Here is a 16,926-nt window from a genome sequence, read left to right on the forward strand (position 1 = left end):
AAAAAAAAAAAAAAAAAATAAATAAATAAATATATATATATATATATATATATTCGTTTTCACGTCTACACCAAATCAATTTGGAGTGCTTTGAGTAGCAAAATTGTCAAATTATATATTTTTCACTAGTCTCCCTTGATCGGCGCACCTCACCTACTTTACTATAGAATTAGACTTGAAATTTTACGAACAACAATTCGAAAACAGAAAGGAAAAAATTGAAACCCTGACATTAAATGGATCCTTCTATATCTTGGGACTCCTTGCGAAAACAGGTACGTAATTGTACACATATGTGAACGGTTTTTGTGTTATCTGCATTGACTGAATGTTGGATCTATTGTTCTGTATTGATTTGATTGTTCTGGTTTATAACCTAAGATTGCCAGTTGAATCTGATTGACAATTGGGGTTCATAAGATATATTTTCACGGAAAAAGCACAAAAGGGTTTTAGAGAACTATCATTTCATCACAAGGAACATGTTACAATATAGAACTTTTTTCTGCCAAAATTGATGCTATATCTCCTTTTCTTGAAAAACGATGATGTGCATTGGCTATGTTTTGATTTCATGTAACCAGTAGGATTTTTTTTTTTTTTTTAAATAAAGAAAATTGTGAAATCCTTTCAGATGATGTCATTCGTTGGGTATATTATTTTTTTGTAGATCCATATCCCACGAGTTATGGTGGAAATTTCTGTTTGCTCATAGTACATTGAATTTTTAGTGTTTCCAAATTGCCTTCATTTGCTGTCATTTTAATTATTCATCGTTATGGAACAAATTTATAATGCAGATAAGGTTGTGTAGTGCTCTAACCCAAAAGAGATCTGAACCCATTTTGTGTTTCTTTTAAATCCTAAGCTTCTGTTGGGAAATTTTTTTACTTGCCCTATCACTATTCCTTTTTTTATAGAAAAGTCTATATTACCCTTAATGAAATGATTCTTTGTATATTGCAACATATATCCTAATCTTTTAAATATTTTATCTTCTATTTTGAATATTTGAATATAAATCCATTCTATAATCTAATAAATAAGAATAATCTGCAATATATAGTTCATATTTTCTAATTAACTACTATATTTTTTAAATGGTAAATTTGTATTTTTTAATCTACAAATAATATTTTTTATTTTTTCTAACATTATTTCTAGTAAATTATCTAATCTTTAAATTGTATATCCTGGCATTTATAAAAATAATCATTAAATCATGCAATTGTCCCTGTAATTCTTTTAAGATCTAAAAAGATTCATTCTAATTTTAGCAAAAGTTTAATAGTTTTTCTTTAGATTTGATATGGACTTTTATTCTTAGAACCGAGTGACCTTCGAGTTTTGAATCTGTAAACTGCTTCCTTCAACGGCTTTCTCCCTTTACGAAATTGTTACTATTTCAGCTACTTGCTCTCACTGTATCAACTTTTAAAAATAAAATTCTAGACTTCTGTTAAAGAAAAACTCTATTTTTGCTAAAATAAGAAGGAAACTTTCTATTTGATCCTTCAAGAATTTATGGGAAAAAAATTTAGAATCTCATATTGATATCAAAATATTTGGGTTTTATTTCAGAATTTATATAAGACTTCTATATTGTACAAAGGAATTTTCAGAAAAACTGGTTTTACAAACCGGAAATGGTTTTAAAAGTAGCTATTGCTTACAATTTGAGATTTCAAGATAAGATAAGATGATCCCTCTATCTATACAATGTCTCTATTTATATCAGTTTATGAAATTCTATTACATCATTGAGTACATCAGCAAAGGCACACTTGCCTTTCTATTATTTTCCTCCTTAGGTCTACATCTTCACATGCTGGTTCAACTTTTTATTCAAAGAGCATCTTTTTCTATTATTGATCTTTATCTTCAATGTTTTCATATACATCTGTATTATTGTCCTCCATACACCTTTGTCAAGGTGCTCTATTATTGTCATCTTCTCTTTATTTCTTTACATGCAGCTGGGGTACTCTCTTAGCTGGCAGGATTCTTTTATAGTGGTTGGACATCCTGAAAATTGATGTATATCGAATCTTGTAATATAATCTTTCAAAATTTTTGATTTTTCATATCCTCCATTGGATACCAGCATCCAATTTTTATATTGGCATAGACATGAGAATTTTTTATCAAACAGATTTTTAGCAATATTATATATGACTTTAATTCCAAGTACTCTTCTATGTTTGATCCATGACTTTGTCACTGTTGGAACTTTTCTATCATTTTCTGTGACATCTATTTGGAAATTAGCTGCAACATATCCAATTGATATTATGTGTTCAACTGGATAGTAAACAACACAATCATATTCTGGACTTATTGAATATAATTTCAAATATATTTTCCGTCCCTTGGCAAATCTATATACTTTTTTTATGAATATGTCATCAAATTTCAAAATTTCAATCAAATCTTTTCATGGATATATCAAATCCATGAATTCATATTCTGCCATAATTTTATAAATGAAGGGTTTTCTCCTTTCATGGCTGTTATTCTGGGATAAACATTATTTCCCGGAAAGATGAAATATGAATCACTCATTTTTATTTCATAAGCAATTTTGACTATTTCGACATCTTTTTCTTCTTTTGGATCTAAAGAGATTTTATCTTCTTAGTCTATGATGTTGATTGTTTTGGTATTTTTTTATCTCCATGTATCATAACTTTTTGGTTGATGATACTGAAATGAAATCTCCTTTATTATCAGTTGGTATGTTGTCACGTCTGGGTCCACTGCTGCTTCCAGCTGTACCTGTTTGGTATTGATTTGGAAAACTCATTTCTGAGCTCTTTGGTATATCTGTCTTGGACAATATATCTTTTAGTTGTGCTGTAATAGCATCAACTTGATTTGTGAGTTCTATGGCATATTTATGATACTCAATAGTGATATTCAACAGTATTTTTATATTTGAGTTGAACATCTTTGAGATCTGGATTGCTCTAGAGTTTATATCTTCAGGTTCTTCTTTAAGAAAGTCTGTTCTTTATTGTATATGTAGGATAGATTGATATAATTCCATAACCTTGATTTTATCTATCAGCAAATTTTATGTTTCTGCTGAGAAAATCTGCAAGAAAATTATCAACTTCTTTAATATGGACAATATCAAAGTTATAAAATGTTAAAAATCAACTCCTGTATTGGGGTTCTGATGGTAATTTATTCCTGACTAATCCTGCAATTTGAAAATTATTAGTCTCAACAGTAAATTTCTTGGATAATAAAAATAATGAGAACTTCTTTATTCCTCTAATAATTGCTAGTAATTCTTTCTCATGAGGAGTATAATTTATTTCTGCTTGGTTAAAGGTTCCACTTGAATATCTACAAATTTTATTTAGATCTGTTTTTAATATTGCTACCCGATATTTATCTGAGGCATCTGTATTAACAATCAAATTATCCTTTTCATTTGGTGATCTTAATTTTGGTAAATTTTTACATTCTTCTTTTAATGATTTGATTATTTTTGTATGTTCTTTATTCCATCATTTAGTATTTATTTTTCTGCGTAATACTTGGATTTTATGTCTTTTTTTAGAAAGATTTTCAATAAATTCTTCTGCATAATTTAAACATCCTAAAAATTTTTGTATTTGTTCTTTGAATTCTAATTTATCTGGAAAACTTTCTATCTTTTTGGATATATGAGTCTGTAATTTTATCGCTCTTTTATCTATTGATAATCCAAGAAGGTTTATCTGTTGTTTTTCTATTATAAATTTCTTTTTAGATAGTACAATTCCTTTTTTTTTTTACATTCGTTAATAAATTGGATTAAATAATTTCTATGTTCTTCTTTACTATTAGAATATATTAATATATCATCTATATAAACAATTAGAAATTCATTAAACTTTTCAAATATATTATCCATTTTTCTTTGATATATTTGTGGTGCATTTTTTAAACCAAATGACATAACTGACCATTCATATTTTCTTTGAGGTGTGCTAAATGCAGTACATTGTATACTGTCTTCTTCCATTTTTATTTGCCAAAATCATGATTTATAATCAAATTTAGAATAATATTATTTTCCTTTTGCAAGATTTATTAACACTTTTTTATTTGGTAGAAAGTAACTATCAAATTTAGGGGGTGTATTCAATTGAGACTTTTAAGGACTTTGATCGACTTTTTTTAAATGATGACTTTTGTGGATTTCGGAGATCTTTTATAGATTTGTATGGAATTAGTGGAAGTCTTTCGTAGACTTCTATGGACTTTCATTTTAAATTTTTTATAGACTTTTGTAGAATTATAAAGACTTTTGAAAACTTTCATTTGAAGTATAATTCACGTGAATCTAGTACAATTGTGTGAAATTCTCACATACGAGATGTTAGTTCCCACAATTCTCCATTCTTTCCATTCTTCTGCACATATGATAAAAATATTTGAAAAAATAAAAATTTAAGACCTTAATGAAATAAATAATAATAAAAGTTATACATATATATGATTCAATATTATTAGTATAGTATACTTTTAAAAATTTTATAATTTTATAAAACAATAGATATTTTACACAAAAAAATGAATGAAAAAAGAAAAAAAGTTATAAGAATTCAATTTAATTTTTTCATAGAAAATAGAGATAAATAATAAGATAGAGAAAGAATAAAAAATAGAAAATATAATTAATAGAAAAAAATAAATTTTAATCATACATGTCCATAAAATGTTAAAAGAAAGAAAGATTGAAAAAAAATGTGAAAGTCTCTCAAAATCTCGTGATTCATGAGAGACAAATTTTAAGATTTTATATAAGTACCTTTTGTTTAAAAGTTAGTATTTCAGAGATTTTTATAAAAGTCTCTAAAAGTCATTAAAATTTGAATACCCGTAGACTTATAGAGACTTTTAAAAAGTCTCAATTGAATACATCGTGACTTTTAGAGACTTCTTAAAAGTCTATAAAAGTCTCAATTGAATACACCATGACTTTTAAAGAGTTTCAAAAAGTCTCAATTGAATACTCCTAAACTCTTTAAATCCCAAAAAGTCATTAAAAGTCTCAATTAAATACGTATATTTGTTTAATTCTTTATAATTTATGACTATCCTAGCTTTTCCTCTAACTTGTTCAGAATGTTTCATAACCATAAAGGCTGGACTACTATGAGGTCCATTACTATGTCTAATAAGTTTTTGTTCTAAGAATTCTTTTATCTAATTTTTAAATTCTTGTGTATCTTCTATAGTATACATTATTGGTCTGACTCTTATTATAATATTTTCTGTTGATTCTATTTTAGCTTTTGAGTGATGTGGTTTCCAAAATAATAATGAATTTTCTCCATAAACTTTTTCTAGTTGTTTAATTATTTTTTCTATGTTCATTTTTATTCCTGTTTTTAGAACTTTTTATATAATATTCTTTTATTTTTTATTTCATTATATATGATTGGTTTTTTCTCCCATTTATCACCATGCCGTGCTGGCTAAACTCTATAAGGTTTAAATTTTTTAGAAATTTTTAATAAATGTCCACTAGGTGTTTGTAACATTATTATATAATTATTTTATTTATAATATTGAAATTGTTGTATAAAATCATATCCTAATAATATATTACATTCTAATTTATCATATTTATATACTTTAATTATTGTAACTTGTTGACTTCCAAAAATTATATTAACTTTATCAGCATTATTAATTATTTGAGTGCTCTCTCCTATAACTCCAGTTATTTTTATGTTACTATTATTATTCCATGATTTTATTAAAAAACTTTTAAATATTGTTGTATCACTTTCTGTATCTATTAAAGCACAAGTTGTTATATTTGTTTTTACAATAGTAATTTGTATGTACACAGCTAATTTAAAACTTATCTGATTATTCATCTAATTTTTTTTACATAATGTAGTTTGTTCATTATGAACAATATATAATCCTTCTCTTTTTATACTATAATCTTCTAATTCATTTAGAAAACTTATTCCTAAAAGTATATGGATGTTTATATTCAGACTCTTATCTATGTAACATGGTACTAAAAGATTTATTTTTCATATTTTTATTGGTACCTTAATTTCTAAATCTGTAATACGTACCTGCCATCAAAATTTACATACTTATATGGCTAAGTTTTATGAGTTATTAAACCCTTATTTCTAATCGAAGTTATGTGACATTCACTTGCTCCTGTATCTATTAATATATTTGGTCCATTTATATTTTCTCTTCCATTATAATATTTTCCTTCTATTTTCATATTTCCAGCATTCCTATATAGTTTTACTTCTTTTATTTTGTTGATTTCTTCTAATTGGTTTTTATTAGGTATTTTAATTTTTTTTATCTTTTAATTAATTTTCCATTCTTAAATATTATATTATTAGAACATTCTCCTTCATTTAATTTTGTTATTTCAGGTTTATTTTTTGTTATGCTAAATTCATATTATTCTGAAATTAAGTTTATTTGTTTATTTGATTCTATTATTTTACTAATATCTTTGCATTCTTTATGAATTTCAATATATGGTTTATTAGAATAAATATTCCCATAATTAGAATTAGTAAATGTATATAAAGCTCTATATTTTATAGTCATAATTTGATTACCTGATTGCATGATATCATCTCTATGAAACTTAAAATGTAGTCCTAAAACTTCATTAAAGTTTCTATCTTTTAATGATGCACAATATTTTGGATAACACGTAAACATAATTTTTTGATATGCTAAATTTCCTTATCTTGTTCTTAAATGACTATCTTTTAAATTTATTTTTCCTCCATCATGTAAAGTTATAGTTAATGGCGAGTCTATCCCTTCTCTGAATAATGATTTAAACATTATTTGTATCATGCTAAATAAACATATTGGATTTTTTCATTCTGTTTTTTACTAATTTTTGTTAATAGTTTTTCAACTGTATTTTTTGTTAAAAGATTTAATTTATGTTGCCCATAACTTGTTCTTACATCTATGATTTTTTCTATTTTATGATATTCATTTATTGCTATTCTTTCGCTTTTCCAAATTCTATCAAAGACTTCCAATTTTCCTATTTTTAAGTCTAAAGATAATTTTTTAATTTTCTAAACTTGTTATTATCAAAAGTGTCTTTTAATCCATATTCTTTTATTTATTCATATTCTTGTATATTTATATTATTACTTTTTATTTCTTCAATTTCTCTATTCAGATCTTGATTCATCCTTTGTTTCACTTATATATACTTCTTGATTATAATATTTTTCAATATCTGATATTTTATTTAATTCATCTTTTATTTCTAAATATTCTTTTTGTAATATTCTAATTTTCTTTTTATCACAATCAAGGCTTATATGACCTATTTCTCCACAATTCGAACATTTACATTTACATTGACTTTTATTTTTCTTTTTATTCTTTTGTTGATTATATGGGTTTTTTTTTATAATATCTTTTTCTAAGTTTTATATATTTTTTATTAAAATTCCTAAATTTTTTATTTTTATACTTTCTTTTATTAATTCTTCTTTTAGGATTACATCCCCATTGCACAGGGGTTTCCATATATTCACAACACATTTTAGTTAATTTTCCTTATTTTTTCATTAATTGTCTTTGTTGACATATATATGCAAATATTTCAAATAAAAATTTTATTCTTGATCCTAAAGTTCTAGGTATTTCAATATTATCTCTAACATATTTTTCAAATTCTATTTTAAAATATATTCCCCATGAACATAGTAACTTATTATAGTACATGTCTTGGTATACTTCTTGATTTTCATTATTATAAAATTGAATATAATAGTAATTTTTAAATTCACAAGTATATTTTTTAATTTTACACATATTACATATTGTTAAATTTATTAATTTTATTCTAGCATTATCTTTTTCTCTTATTGATCTTCTTTCGGCATTTTTTATCTAATTTTCTCTTAAAAATTCATTTGAAATATACTATACTAACTTTTCTATACTTTGTCTATCTGATTTTATTATTTCTGTTTGTACATTTCTTTTTATTAATGTTTTTGTATCATTGTTTATTTCTTCCCACCAATTTCTAATATCTCATTCAAAGGATGCTATTAAAAAATCTATTCTTCTTTCAATATTTTCCCATGTGTCATCTTTATTATATAAAAAGAATAATATCATTGAATTTGCCCAAGTTAATAAGGCTTTTTTAGTATGTATTTTACAATTTAAATCTAGTTTTGTTCCTCCATGATTAATTGGTTTATCATAATTATCATTTAATTCAAACCTATTTTTATATTTATTTCCTTTAGGTGGTTGTCTATCTCTTACTTTATCATAGAATTGTCTATATATTTTATTATATATAGGTGCATAACTTTCATCTGTATCATGTAATTCTTATTTAGAGGTTCCTGTTGGATTAGGTCCTCTTCCAATATTCATTAAAACTTGGTATTCACTTATATCAGTTAAGCTTAATTGATCAAAATTTTATATTAGCAAATCTAATTCTTCATTCATTTTTAATTTCTTTTTCTTCTACTTTTAATTTTCCTAATGATTTTTCTTCCTTTTTTAATATTTTTGGTAATATATTTTTTCTAAATTCATCATCTATACTTCCTGTTTCTATTAATATATTCTCTTTTTTTATATGTTTCTTTCCTATTCGAGTCATTTTTATTTCTATAAGTTTTTTATCTATTTTCTTATCTTTATCTTTATTATTTTCTTTTAATTCTCTAATTTCAATTTTTAATATATTTATATCGTTTCTTGTTTCTTTTACTTCATTTCTTAAATCTTGTATATCGTTTATTAACATTTTTATTAATGATTTTAATTCTTCAATATATTCACTTATTGACATTTTAATTTTTTCTAATTTCTAACTCATAGATTAATTTGCACCTTTTATCTTCCTTTTTATCTATTATTTTTTCAAATCTTCTCTCAACTGTATTTGGACCTACTAATTCTTCTTTTACTATAGTAAAATATCTACTCTCAAGTCTTAATCTTTCACATTTTAATTTTATTAATTTCTATTATTTGATATTCTCATTTCTTCTGGTATTAACATTATATTTCGTATTTCTTCTTGCATTTTTTTCATTTTTATAAGTAATTTATTCAATTTTAAATGTGTATTATCACCTGCACTCATATTTTTTTTGTAATATAAATTATTTTCTTCATCTTCATATATATTAATAATTTTTTCATATGTATATATATTCTTTATTTTTTCTATTATTAATTTTTCTAATATTTGTCCCTTTATTTCTCTAGGCAACTCTTTAATTACTGTTAGTGTCATTATTTTTAATCTATTATGAATATATTTTAAAAATATATAACTATCTCTTTCTTCTTCTAAACGCCAATAATTATCTATTTTTCTTATTTTAGTTTCCATAATCTAAATATTCCTTTAACTTTCTAATAGTTAATATGTTATTTATTAAATTTATATAAAATCTAAGTGTTAATCTAAATCTAAATATTTTTACTTTTTCAAGTAATCTATTTTTAATAGGTTTTCTCATGATCTCTATGGCTCTAATACCAATAACGGGGGGTTACTTAGAGTGAACAAAAATTAAATTAATCAAATAAATCAAATAAAATATTAATAAAAAAAATTAAACAAAAACTATCAAATTTCGGTCAATATTTAATGTTAAGGACTTAAAAAGAAGATTTCTATATTATAGTGCCTTATTCTGTAATATCCAAATGGAGGGCATTTTTGGTATGTAAATTGACCAAAGGTCATTTTGGAAAAGTGCCCATTTTCTAAAGGCTATTTCCATGTGTTTCCCGCTTCCGTTATCACCGAATAGCTTGGTAGCAGCCTACTTGAACAGTTGAACATTGGTTGGACCCACCACTTGATGGAAGTGGTTATTTTTTAGTAGAGCCCTTAATTCATCAAAGAATAAAAAGTTCAAAGAGGAAAAAGAAAAAGAAAACTATTTCCGAAAGCCTATCACCTTCTTAGTCCATATAAAAGCATATATTATTTTCATTGGAAGCAACCTTTACCTGTATAATAGCAGAAAGTGTAAAAAATGAGTTAAATTTCACTCGTTCGAGATATTCTCACTTCATTCTCCCTTTTGCACATCAGATGTTTGCATATATGCATATATGTGCATTGTTAAAATGAGTTAAATTTCACTTGTTGGAGATAGTCTCACTTCATTCTTCCTCTTACACATCATATATTTGCATATACACATATTTGTGCATTATTTGTACTATCTCTTTGGACTTTGAATTGCGTCTCCTTTATGTACTTTACTTTACAGCTTCTTGACTCATTTCTGTGGGGCAGTCTCTTCTTCTCTAAGGATCTAATTTTTTTTTCTCGAGTCATTAGGAATCATATACATTCTGCAGCAATTTATTTATTTGTTGTATAATAAGGATCTGCAATTTTGTTTTGGTTATGTCTTCTCTTTGAAAATAATTTTTTACTCTGTTTTTCTTTTTTCTGTTTGTAATTGGATAGGCAAGGAAACTCGAAGCACAACTCGATGAACAGATGCATTTATATCGAAAATTAGTATCAAGAAAAATTGATAATACTAATGATAATGATTTAGAATCCGGAATTGAGCATCTTCTCAAACAGCTTCAACAAGTAAATTTGCAAATGCAAGCTTGGGTTTCATCTGGAGGATCTGAAATTTTTTCTCATACATTGACTCGACATCAAGAAATTCTTCAGGATCTTACTCAGGTATGCAATTTTTTGACAACTTGACTATGCAAATTATCTAGAATTAGACATTCTGATTGCAGCATGCTTCTTGTTCGAATAAAACTTGGTATTGATTATGATGATGAAGTCTTTATATGGCGGATTTCTATAATGATGTTGCTACATCTGTGTGATTGTTGAACTTCTGGGGCATAATACATTGGAGGGGAGTCTGGCGTGTCTATTATTATCTCTATGAGATGTTTTAACTTTACTGTGTAAAACTGTAGCTGAAATCCTTAAAAATGTTGGATTTAGTTACCTGGGGTGCAGAATGCTGAGATTACTCGAGAGTATTATGAACTGCTACATCTCTGAAATGCTGTAAAACAGTGCTTTGAAACCAGTGGTGGAGGGGGTAAGGGGCCAGTGGGGGCAGTTGTCCCTACTGAATTTGGGATAATTTTTATATCTGTTTTTCACAAACATTTTTTGAATAACTGTTTCTCACAATTTGATTTGTCTGCGAAATGGAATCTGAATGCAATTCTTTTCCAAGCTCCAAAATACACTTTCAAAACCCCACCCATTTAAAAAAAAAAAAAAGGCAAAATCGGGTATTGAGGCATTTTTCTGTTGTGAGGCAAGGTGTAAGTCTTGAGGTGCTTTGAATCGTAAGCCTCAATGTGAATAAAAAACATTAGTCAAGAGAATACAAAAATTAGCATGTCGTAAACCATAAACAAACTTTAAAATTCCCAAAACACTAGAATAAGTTTTAAGTATCAATACAAACAACACCCATGAATGGACTTTTAGTGTAAAAAGGGGGAAAAAATAAAAAATAAAAAAATTAGAGAGATTGACTTCAATTGCAACCACAGTGATGATTCCAACTTTAATGGGGGATTAAAGACTGTTGATTTTGTTGACAAACATTTGGTGAAGCTTCAAACAAGCTTGGATGTGATCCTAATGATGTTTCTTGGAATTTGACTTCTTAAGACGATTGTACTAGCACAAGTCAATTAACCTAATCTATTGAAGACTTGTCGAAAAATCATTCATCTAGCCCCCGTTTGGTGGAGATTAAATTCAAATTTTTAGTAAATTTTGATTAAAAAAAATGATGAAATGTATAGTTGAAAAGTTGCAGATCCTGTAAAATGTGATTAAAATTAATTGCTGAATTTGATTTAGATTTAAATTTAGATTTTAATCCTTAGTACTTGTTGGTGCATGCATGTAAAATTTTAATCCTTAGTATTAGTTAGTGCATGCGTTTAAGTAAGTATCATGGGTTCATGCATTTTTTTCATTTAAACATAAGGAAAAATGAAGAAAGGGAGAAGAAGAGACAGTGAAGTCGACCAGCAGGAAGAAGAAAAAGCAAAAAAATGATTAGGAGAAGAAATAAAAGCTGGTCTTATAATTTACGCAATTTGTGTGTTATGTTTGTGTTGTAATTTGTGTTTGGACTTGTAATTTATTTTTATTTATGGTTGACTGGTAGATAATCAAAGGAATTTGGTTTGTTTTAATAGGGGGTGGGTTTCTGAATCTGGCAAACATTGAAATTTGCTAGGAATAAATAAAAAGTAGGCCTAGCCGATTAAAGAGGCACGCCTGTCATTGTTTGAGGTGTGCGCATGCTGACTCCTGAATCAATACAAGCCGAAGCCTCATTAACCACATCAAAATGTTTGCACTCCCAAAGCAATTTTGAGCACCTCAAATTGAGACGTACCTCTCTTTTGCCTTTAAACCATTCCCCCACCCACTCTCCAACATTTCAATTCCTAATTAGTGGCAAACACTCCTCCCCCAACCCAATATCTAAAACCCACATGTAGTCCCCTTATATATATTTATCATTTTTAATGTGCTTAATTTCAATTTATGTTGTTAGAATTAGTCTGTGTATGTTTTATCTTGTTTGACTTGTTTAATTGAAGTAGATTATTTATTTTAATTGTGTAAACTGTTTTATTAGAATTTCAGCATAAGACTTGTGTAATTGTGTTTAATTTTTTAATTTAAATGTATTTACCATAATTTAAGTGAATTTAATGTAAATAAAAGTGAATTCACTAAATTTGATACATAGCAAGTTGGTTAAATTGAAAAAGATGTAATCGCTAAAAATGAGAATGAGGCCATTGACATTTTCAAAGTATAAAAACTCGTAGGGAAAAGTTGTAAAAGGCTATACAGTCTTAGTATTATTGTGTTACTATTACGTTAGGGAAAAAAATTTGTAGTTAGATCTTGCCTTAGGCCCCCAATATAATTGGTTCTTGGTTCCGCCATGGTTTGAAACCATGTGACTTATGTACTAAGCACATATTTAGTTAATGTTTATAAACTGTTTATAATCGATTAAACCATTTCTTATTTATACATTTCGTAAGACATACAAGTACTACCCCCAATATAATCGGTTCTTGGTTCCGCCATGGTTTGAAACCATGTGACTTATGTACTAAGCACATATTTAGTTAATGTTTATAAACTGTTTATAATCGATTAAACCATTTCTTATTTATACATTTCGTAAGACATACAGGTACTATTAACTTATCCATCACTTATTTCTATCTATTTATAATTTAAACGGAATATAAACAACTTCCAGACATTCTTTAAATCATATGGTGCAGAACTGGAAGCATGAAGAAAGGACGACGCAGATGTGGTGTCAAATACAACTAAAAGACTCTCTTCTGTATTGTGATTGAAATCTGTTAGTGATCATTTTTGCTTACAACACAAAGACGGCTATTAGTTTTGTATATATATTAATATATTATCTAAGATTTTTCTTTGCCTTGTGTTCTTCTGATAAGCTGATTGCACGATTCTTTTAGATTTATTTAAATTAAGAAGATTTGGCTGAAGTTGATCAAATACATCATTCCATGTGCAGGAATTTAATCGGCTTCATTCTAGTCAAAGAGCTAAGAAAGAGCATGCTTCTTTACTTGAGGATTTTAGGGAGTTTGATCGTACAAGATTAGACCTGGAAGATGGAGGTGGTTCGTATGATCAAGCTCTCCTCAAGGAGCGTGCTACCCTCAATAGAAGTACAGGACAGGTAATTGAGATTTGGAACTAAACTTGCATTTTAAGGAAGTGTTCTTAAATGATAAAGTTGAATTACTCAATTATGGTTGAATTACTTTGTTTTTAAAATTGAACGAAATTCAGTCTTTATTTCACGTGTTTATGCATGATCTATGGAATAAGGTGGCTAAGCATCTCTTTGTTGCCACACAAATTTAAAGACCAACAACTGGGCTAGCTACTTCAAAATATATACACTAGAGGCTCTTAATGTTCAATGCATATGGTGATATTCCCGAATTTTTGACTAGTTCAATGAGCTTAAACTTCAATCTTGTTTGACAGGTTTAATAATTTGTTTCCATCTTGGCGTGTTTGTGGCAGTTGTGAAATATTGAGACACTGAATTGGATCTCCACTGATGGAGCAGAATAAATAATGAGTTTTTTCATTACTTACTAACTGCAAAATATTTTCCTTGAGAACTCGCAAATTGATTTATGTTTTTTTGTGGCTTAATATGATTTATTGGACTTGGACCTGCCCAGTTTTTCAGGGTATTTTATTCTTTTCCTCAAGTGTAGTTGCTGAACTCACATTGATTGTTGAGAATATTGGTCTTTAGCGAGCTGAAGATATAATCTTCCTTTGAAAAGTCAACAGGGTGATATAATAATAGATATGTTCGATATGTATACTCATGTAGGTGGAAACACGTATTCTCTGTGCCCTTGAATGTAGACCATGCTGTGCTAATCTTGATTCTTCTTTCTGTCTGGATATGCTTGTATGAGTATTACTAAAAGAGCACACACGATCAACATGCAAGGTTTTTTTGAGCAACAAGCAAGAAACAATTAACCATAGATGTGATGTAATCCGTATATTGTAAGCTTAAAAAGTTTCGGAACCCCAAATGACTGGTAGGTCTTGCTGTCTTGGAGTAGTACGAGACGAGTATTTCCATGTAATTAAAGTAAGCATTGACTTGTTTACAGAATTGCGATTTTTTTTCATTCTCCTGTATACAATAGTGGACTCACAAACCATTGATTTCATGGGGAAAGTATGACATGCAAAATCAAGCTACTTCGTGTACAAGTTTCCATGCATAAGGATTGCTCCTCACACACTTTCTTCATGCCATCTTGCAATCACTTCTCAATATGGACTGGTAATTGTGTCGACTTAACTCATGCAGCTAGCTTCATAGAAGGGATTTTTATGCCTGTATTTATGGTAGTTTGAGGAGAGATTATGAAGGATGACAAGATGCTGATGGAATAGCATTTGTTAATAATACTAGTAAACTTTATTAGATTCAACATGAAAATTTAAATTTTGTTGCTGATATATTCATTTCATGTGTCATTGTTTGTTTTGAGGATGTTTTATACAAACTTGGGCTAGGTGCTTACCCTGAGGAATTGCTATTTATGATTGGGGAAGTTGTTCATAATTCTCAGTATGTATATTTTTACTATGTCTTTGTTATTTATATGTACCTGATTCTTTATTGCTGCAGGTGGACTCCGTGATCTCACAAGCACAAGAAACCTTAAAATCTCTCATGTTTCAACGTTCGACATTTGGGGGCATTAATTCAAAGCTAAGTAATGTCAGCAGTCGGCTTCCAACGGTAAGGAAATTAATTTTTGGTACTGTTGATTTTATTTTATTTTTTTCCTTTCTTCTTCCTCGCAATGTTGGTGTTTAGAGAGGCAGTTCTATATTTTGATCGAGGCATCTTTTGAAGGTATAAGATTAGTTGTTATAGAGCTGTCACCTAGTTGACATGTAATTTGACATACAGAACATGGATATGGGACCTTCAAACTAATATCTTGGAAGAGTATCATAGGGTATTTAAATCGACAGTTTGAGACAACTAAGTGAATTATTCATATCTATGCTATTCGTTAGTGCCAGATAAGGTGGGAATCGAGACGATAGTTTTGCTGATGAATCTGTCAAATTTATAAATATCATTCGAATGTTGCAGGTGAATCACATTCTCTCGGCTATAAAGAAGAAAAAGTCCATGGATACCATCATCCTTTCCTTGCTCGCTGCTGTTTGCACGTTTCTCATTTTAATTTACTGGTGGACGAAGTAAGAAAACATTGCGCGAGTGTACTGGTGGAACCTTGTGACGTGATCTTTTGCTAGTTATATTGTTTATACATACCTTGTTAAGCTGTCACAAATTTTTTGCTTTCTATACTGGTATTGGCTTCTCGGACAACACTGTAGCCATTTTGTTGGCGAACGACACTTTGGTAAATCTAATCAGATCGCAACCAAGTTCAACAATGGCTTGTTTATCACTGGTGAATCCTTCGATTTTTTATTTTATTTATCATTGTAGAGTTAAATTCGTGTCTTAGTTTGGACCAAGCACTATAAATTTCTGCCATTTGACAACTCTGGTTTGAATGCAGCAGATGGGGGCAACGTGCTTGTTTTTGGAGCGCTGAGAATTGAAAGAGCTTCCAATAAGGCATTATTCAATACAAAATCTTTTAATCACTTATGAAAAGTCATCTCAGAGGAAATGGTCTAGATTAATACCACAACAGTGGGAATAGAGTTTATCAAGGGAAAAATTTCAGCAAATGAAATTTATATGAAAAAGATCAATTGATTGATTACAGAAAAGATAGCGAAAAAAATTATCCCTAGAGTCGAGACTAAGAGGAATGTATAAACCAATGCTTCCATAGCACCGCATAAAAACATTCCTCCTAGAGTATCTGTTAATACGAATAAGAGATATTTTGTTATAGCCATTTTTGTACATTTAATGTACTATACAGATAAGTGGTCAAGGTAATTGTAAGTGATTCGAAGAGAATGTTAAGTGTACCACATTGTTCCCAAAAGTTAAAAACAGCCTATTGATACACAAAAAGTTCAGCCCAAGTTGAATAGCCCAAGGAATGAAGCTCAATTAGAAGATCCCCAAAATCAAATAGCTCAAAGAATGACTCAATCAGGCAATGCAGGATAAAGGTCTAAATAGGGAAGCCCATGAACGCGGTAATACCATCGCCCAAGGTTGCAAATCGCCCAAGATTTGAGTGAATGAATTGCTATGCAGTCGCTCAGAGCTGTGACCCGCTCTCGTCCAAACATTTGAGTCGCCCAACATCTTAGCAAATATAAGATGTTATGGTTATCCA

The 16,926-nt window shown here is 28.3% G+C and overlaps 1 protein-coding gene across 1 annotated transcript; it reads left to right on the forward strand.

Moving 5' to 3' along the window:
- The first annotated feature begins 60 nt into the window (after positions 1-60).
- LOC111407439 (Golgi SNAP receptor complex member 1-1) lies at positions 61-16,075 on the forward strand. Its single transcript, XM_023036906.1, has 5 exons — positions 61-275; positions 10,490-10,720; positions 13,608-13,775; positions 15,270-15,383; positions 15,747-16,075. The coding sequence occupies exons 1-5, from the start codon at positions 237-239 to the stop codon at positions 15,858-15,860; spliced, it is 666 nt and encodes a 221-aa protein (XP_022892674.1). The 5' UTR covers positions 61-236; the 3' UTR covers positions 15,861-16,075.
- Positions 16,076-16,926: the final 851 nt, after the last annotated feature.

This window comes from Olea europaea, chromosome 13, assembly GCF_002742605.1.
Source record: "Olea europaea var. sylvestris chromosome 13, O_europaea_v1, whole genome shotgun sequence".
In the NCBI taxonomy this organism is placed as follows: Eukaryota; Viridiplantae; Streptophyta; class Magnoliopsida; order Lamiales; family Oleaceae; genus Olea; species Olea europaea.

What these genes read in the sequence shown, in the direction of transcription:
- LOC111407439 (XM_023036906.1), top strand. Translation starts at nt 237, where the DNA reads ATGGATCCTTCTATATCTTGGGACTCCTTGCGAAAACAG. An exon ending in TCAATAGAAGTACAGGACAG is followed by an intron (nt 13,776 to 15,269) that starts GTAATTGAGATT and finishes TTATTGCTGCAG; the next exon opens with GTGGACTCCGTGATCTCACA. An exon ending in TCAGCAGTCGGCTTCCAACG is followed by an intron (nt 15,384 to 15,746) that starts GTAAGGAAATTA and finishes CGAATGTTGCAG; the next exon opens with GTGAATCACATTCTCTCGGC.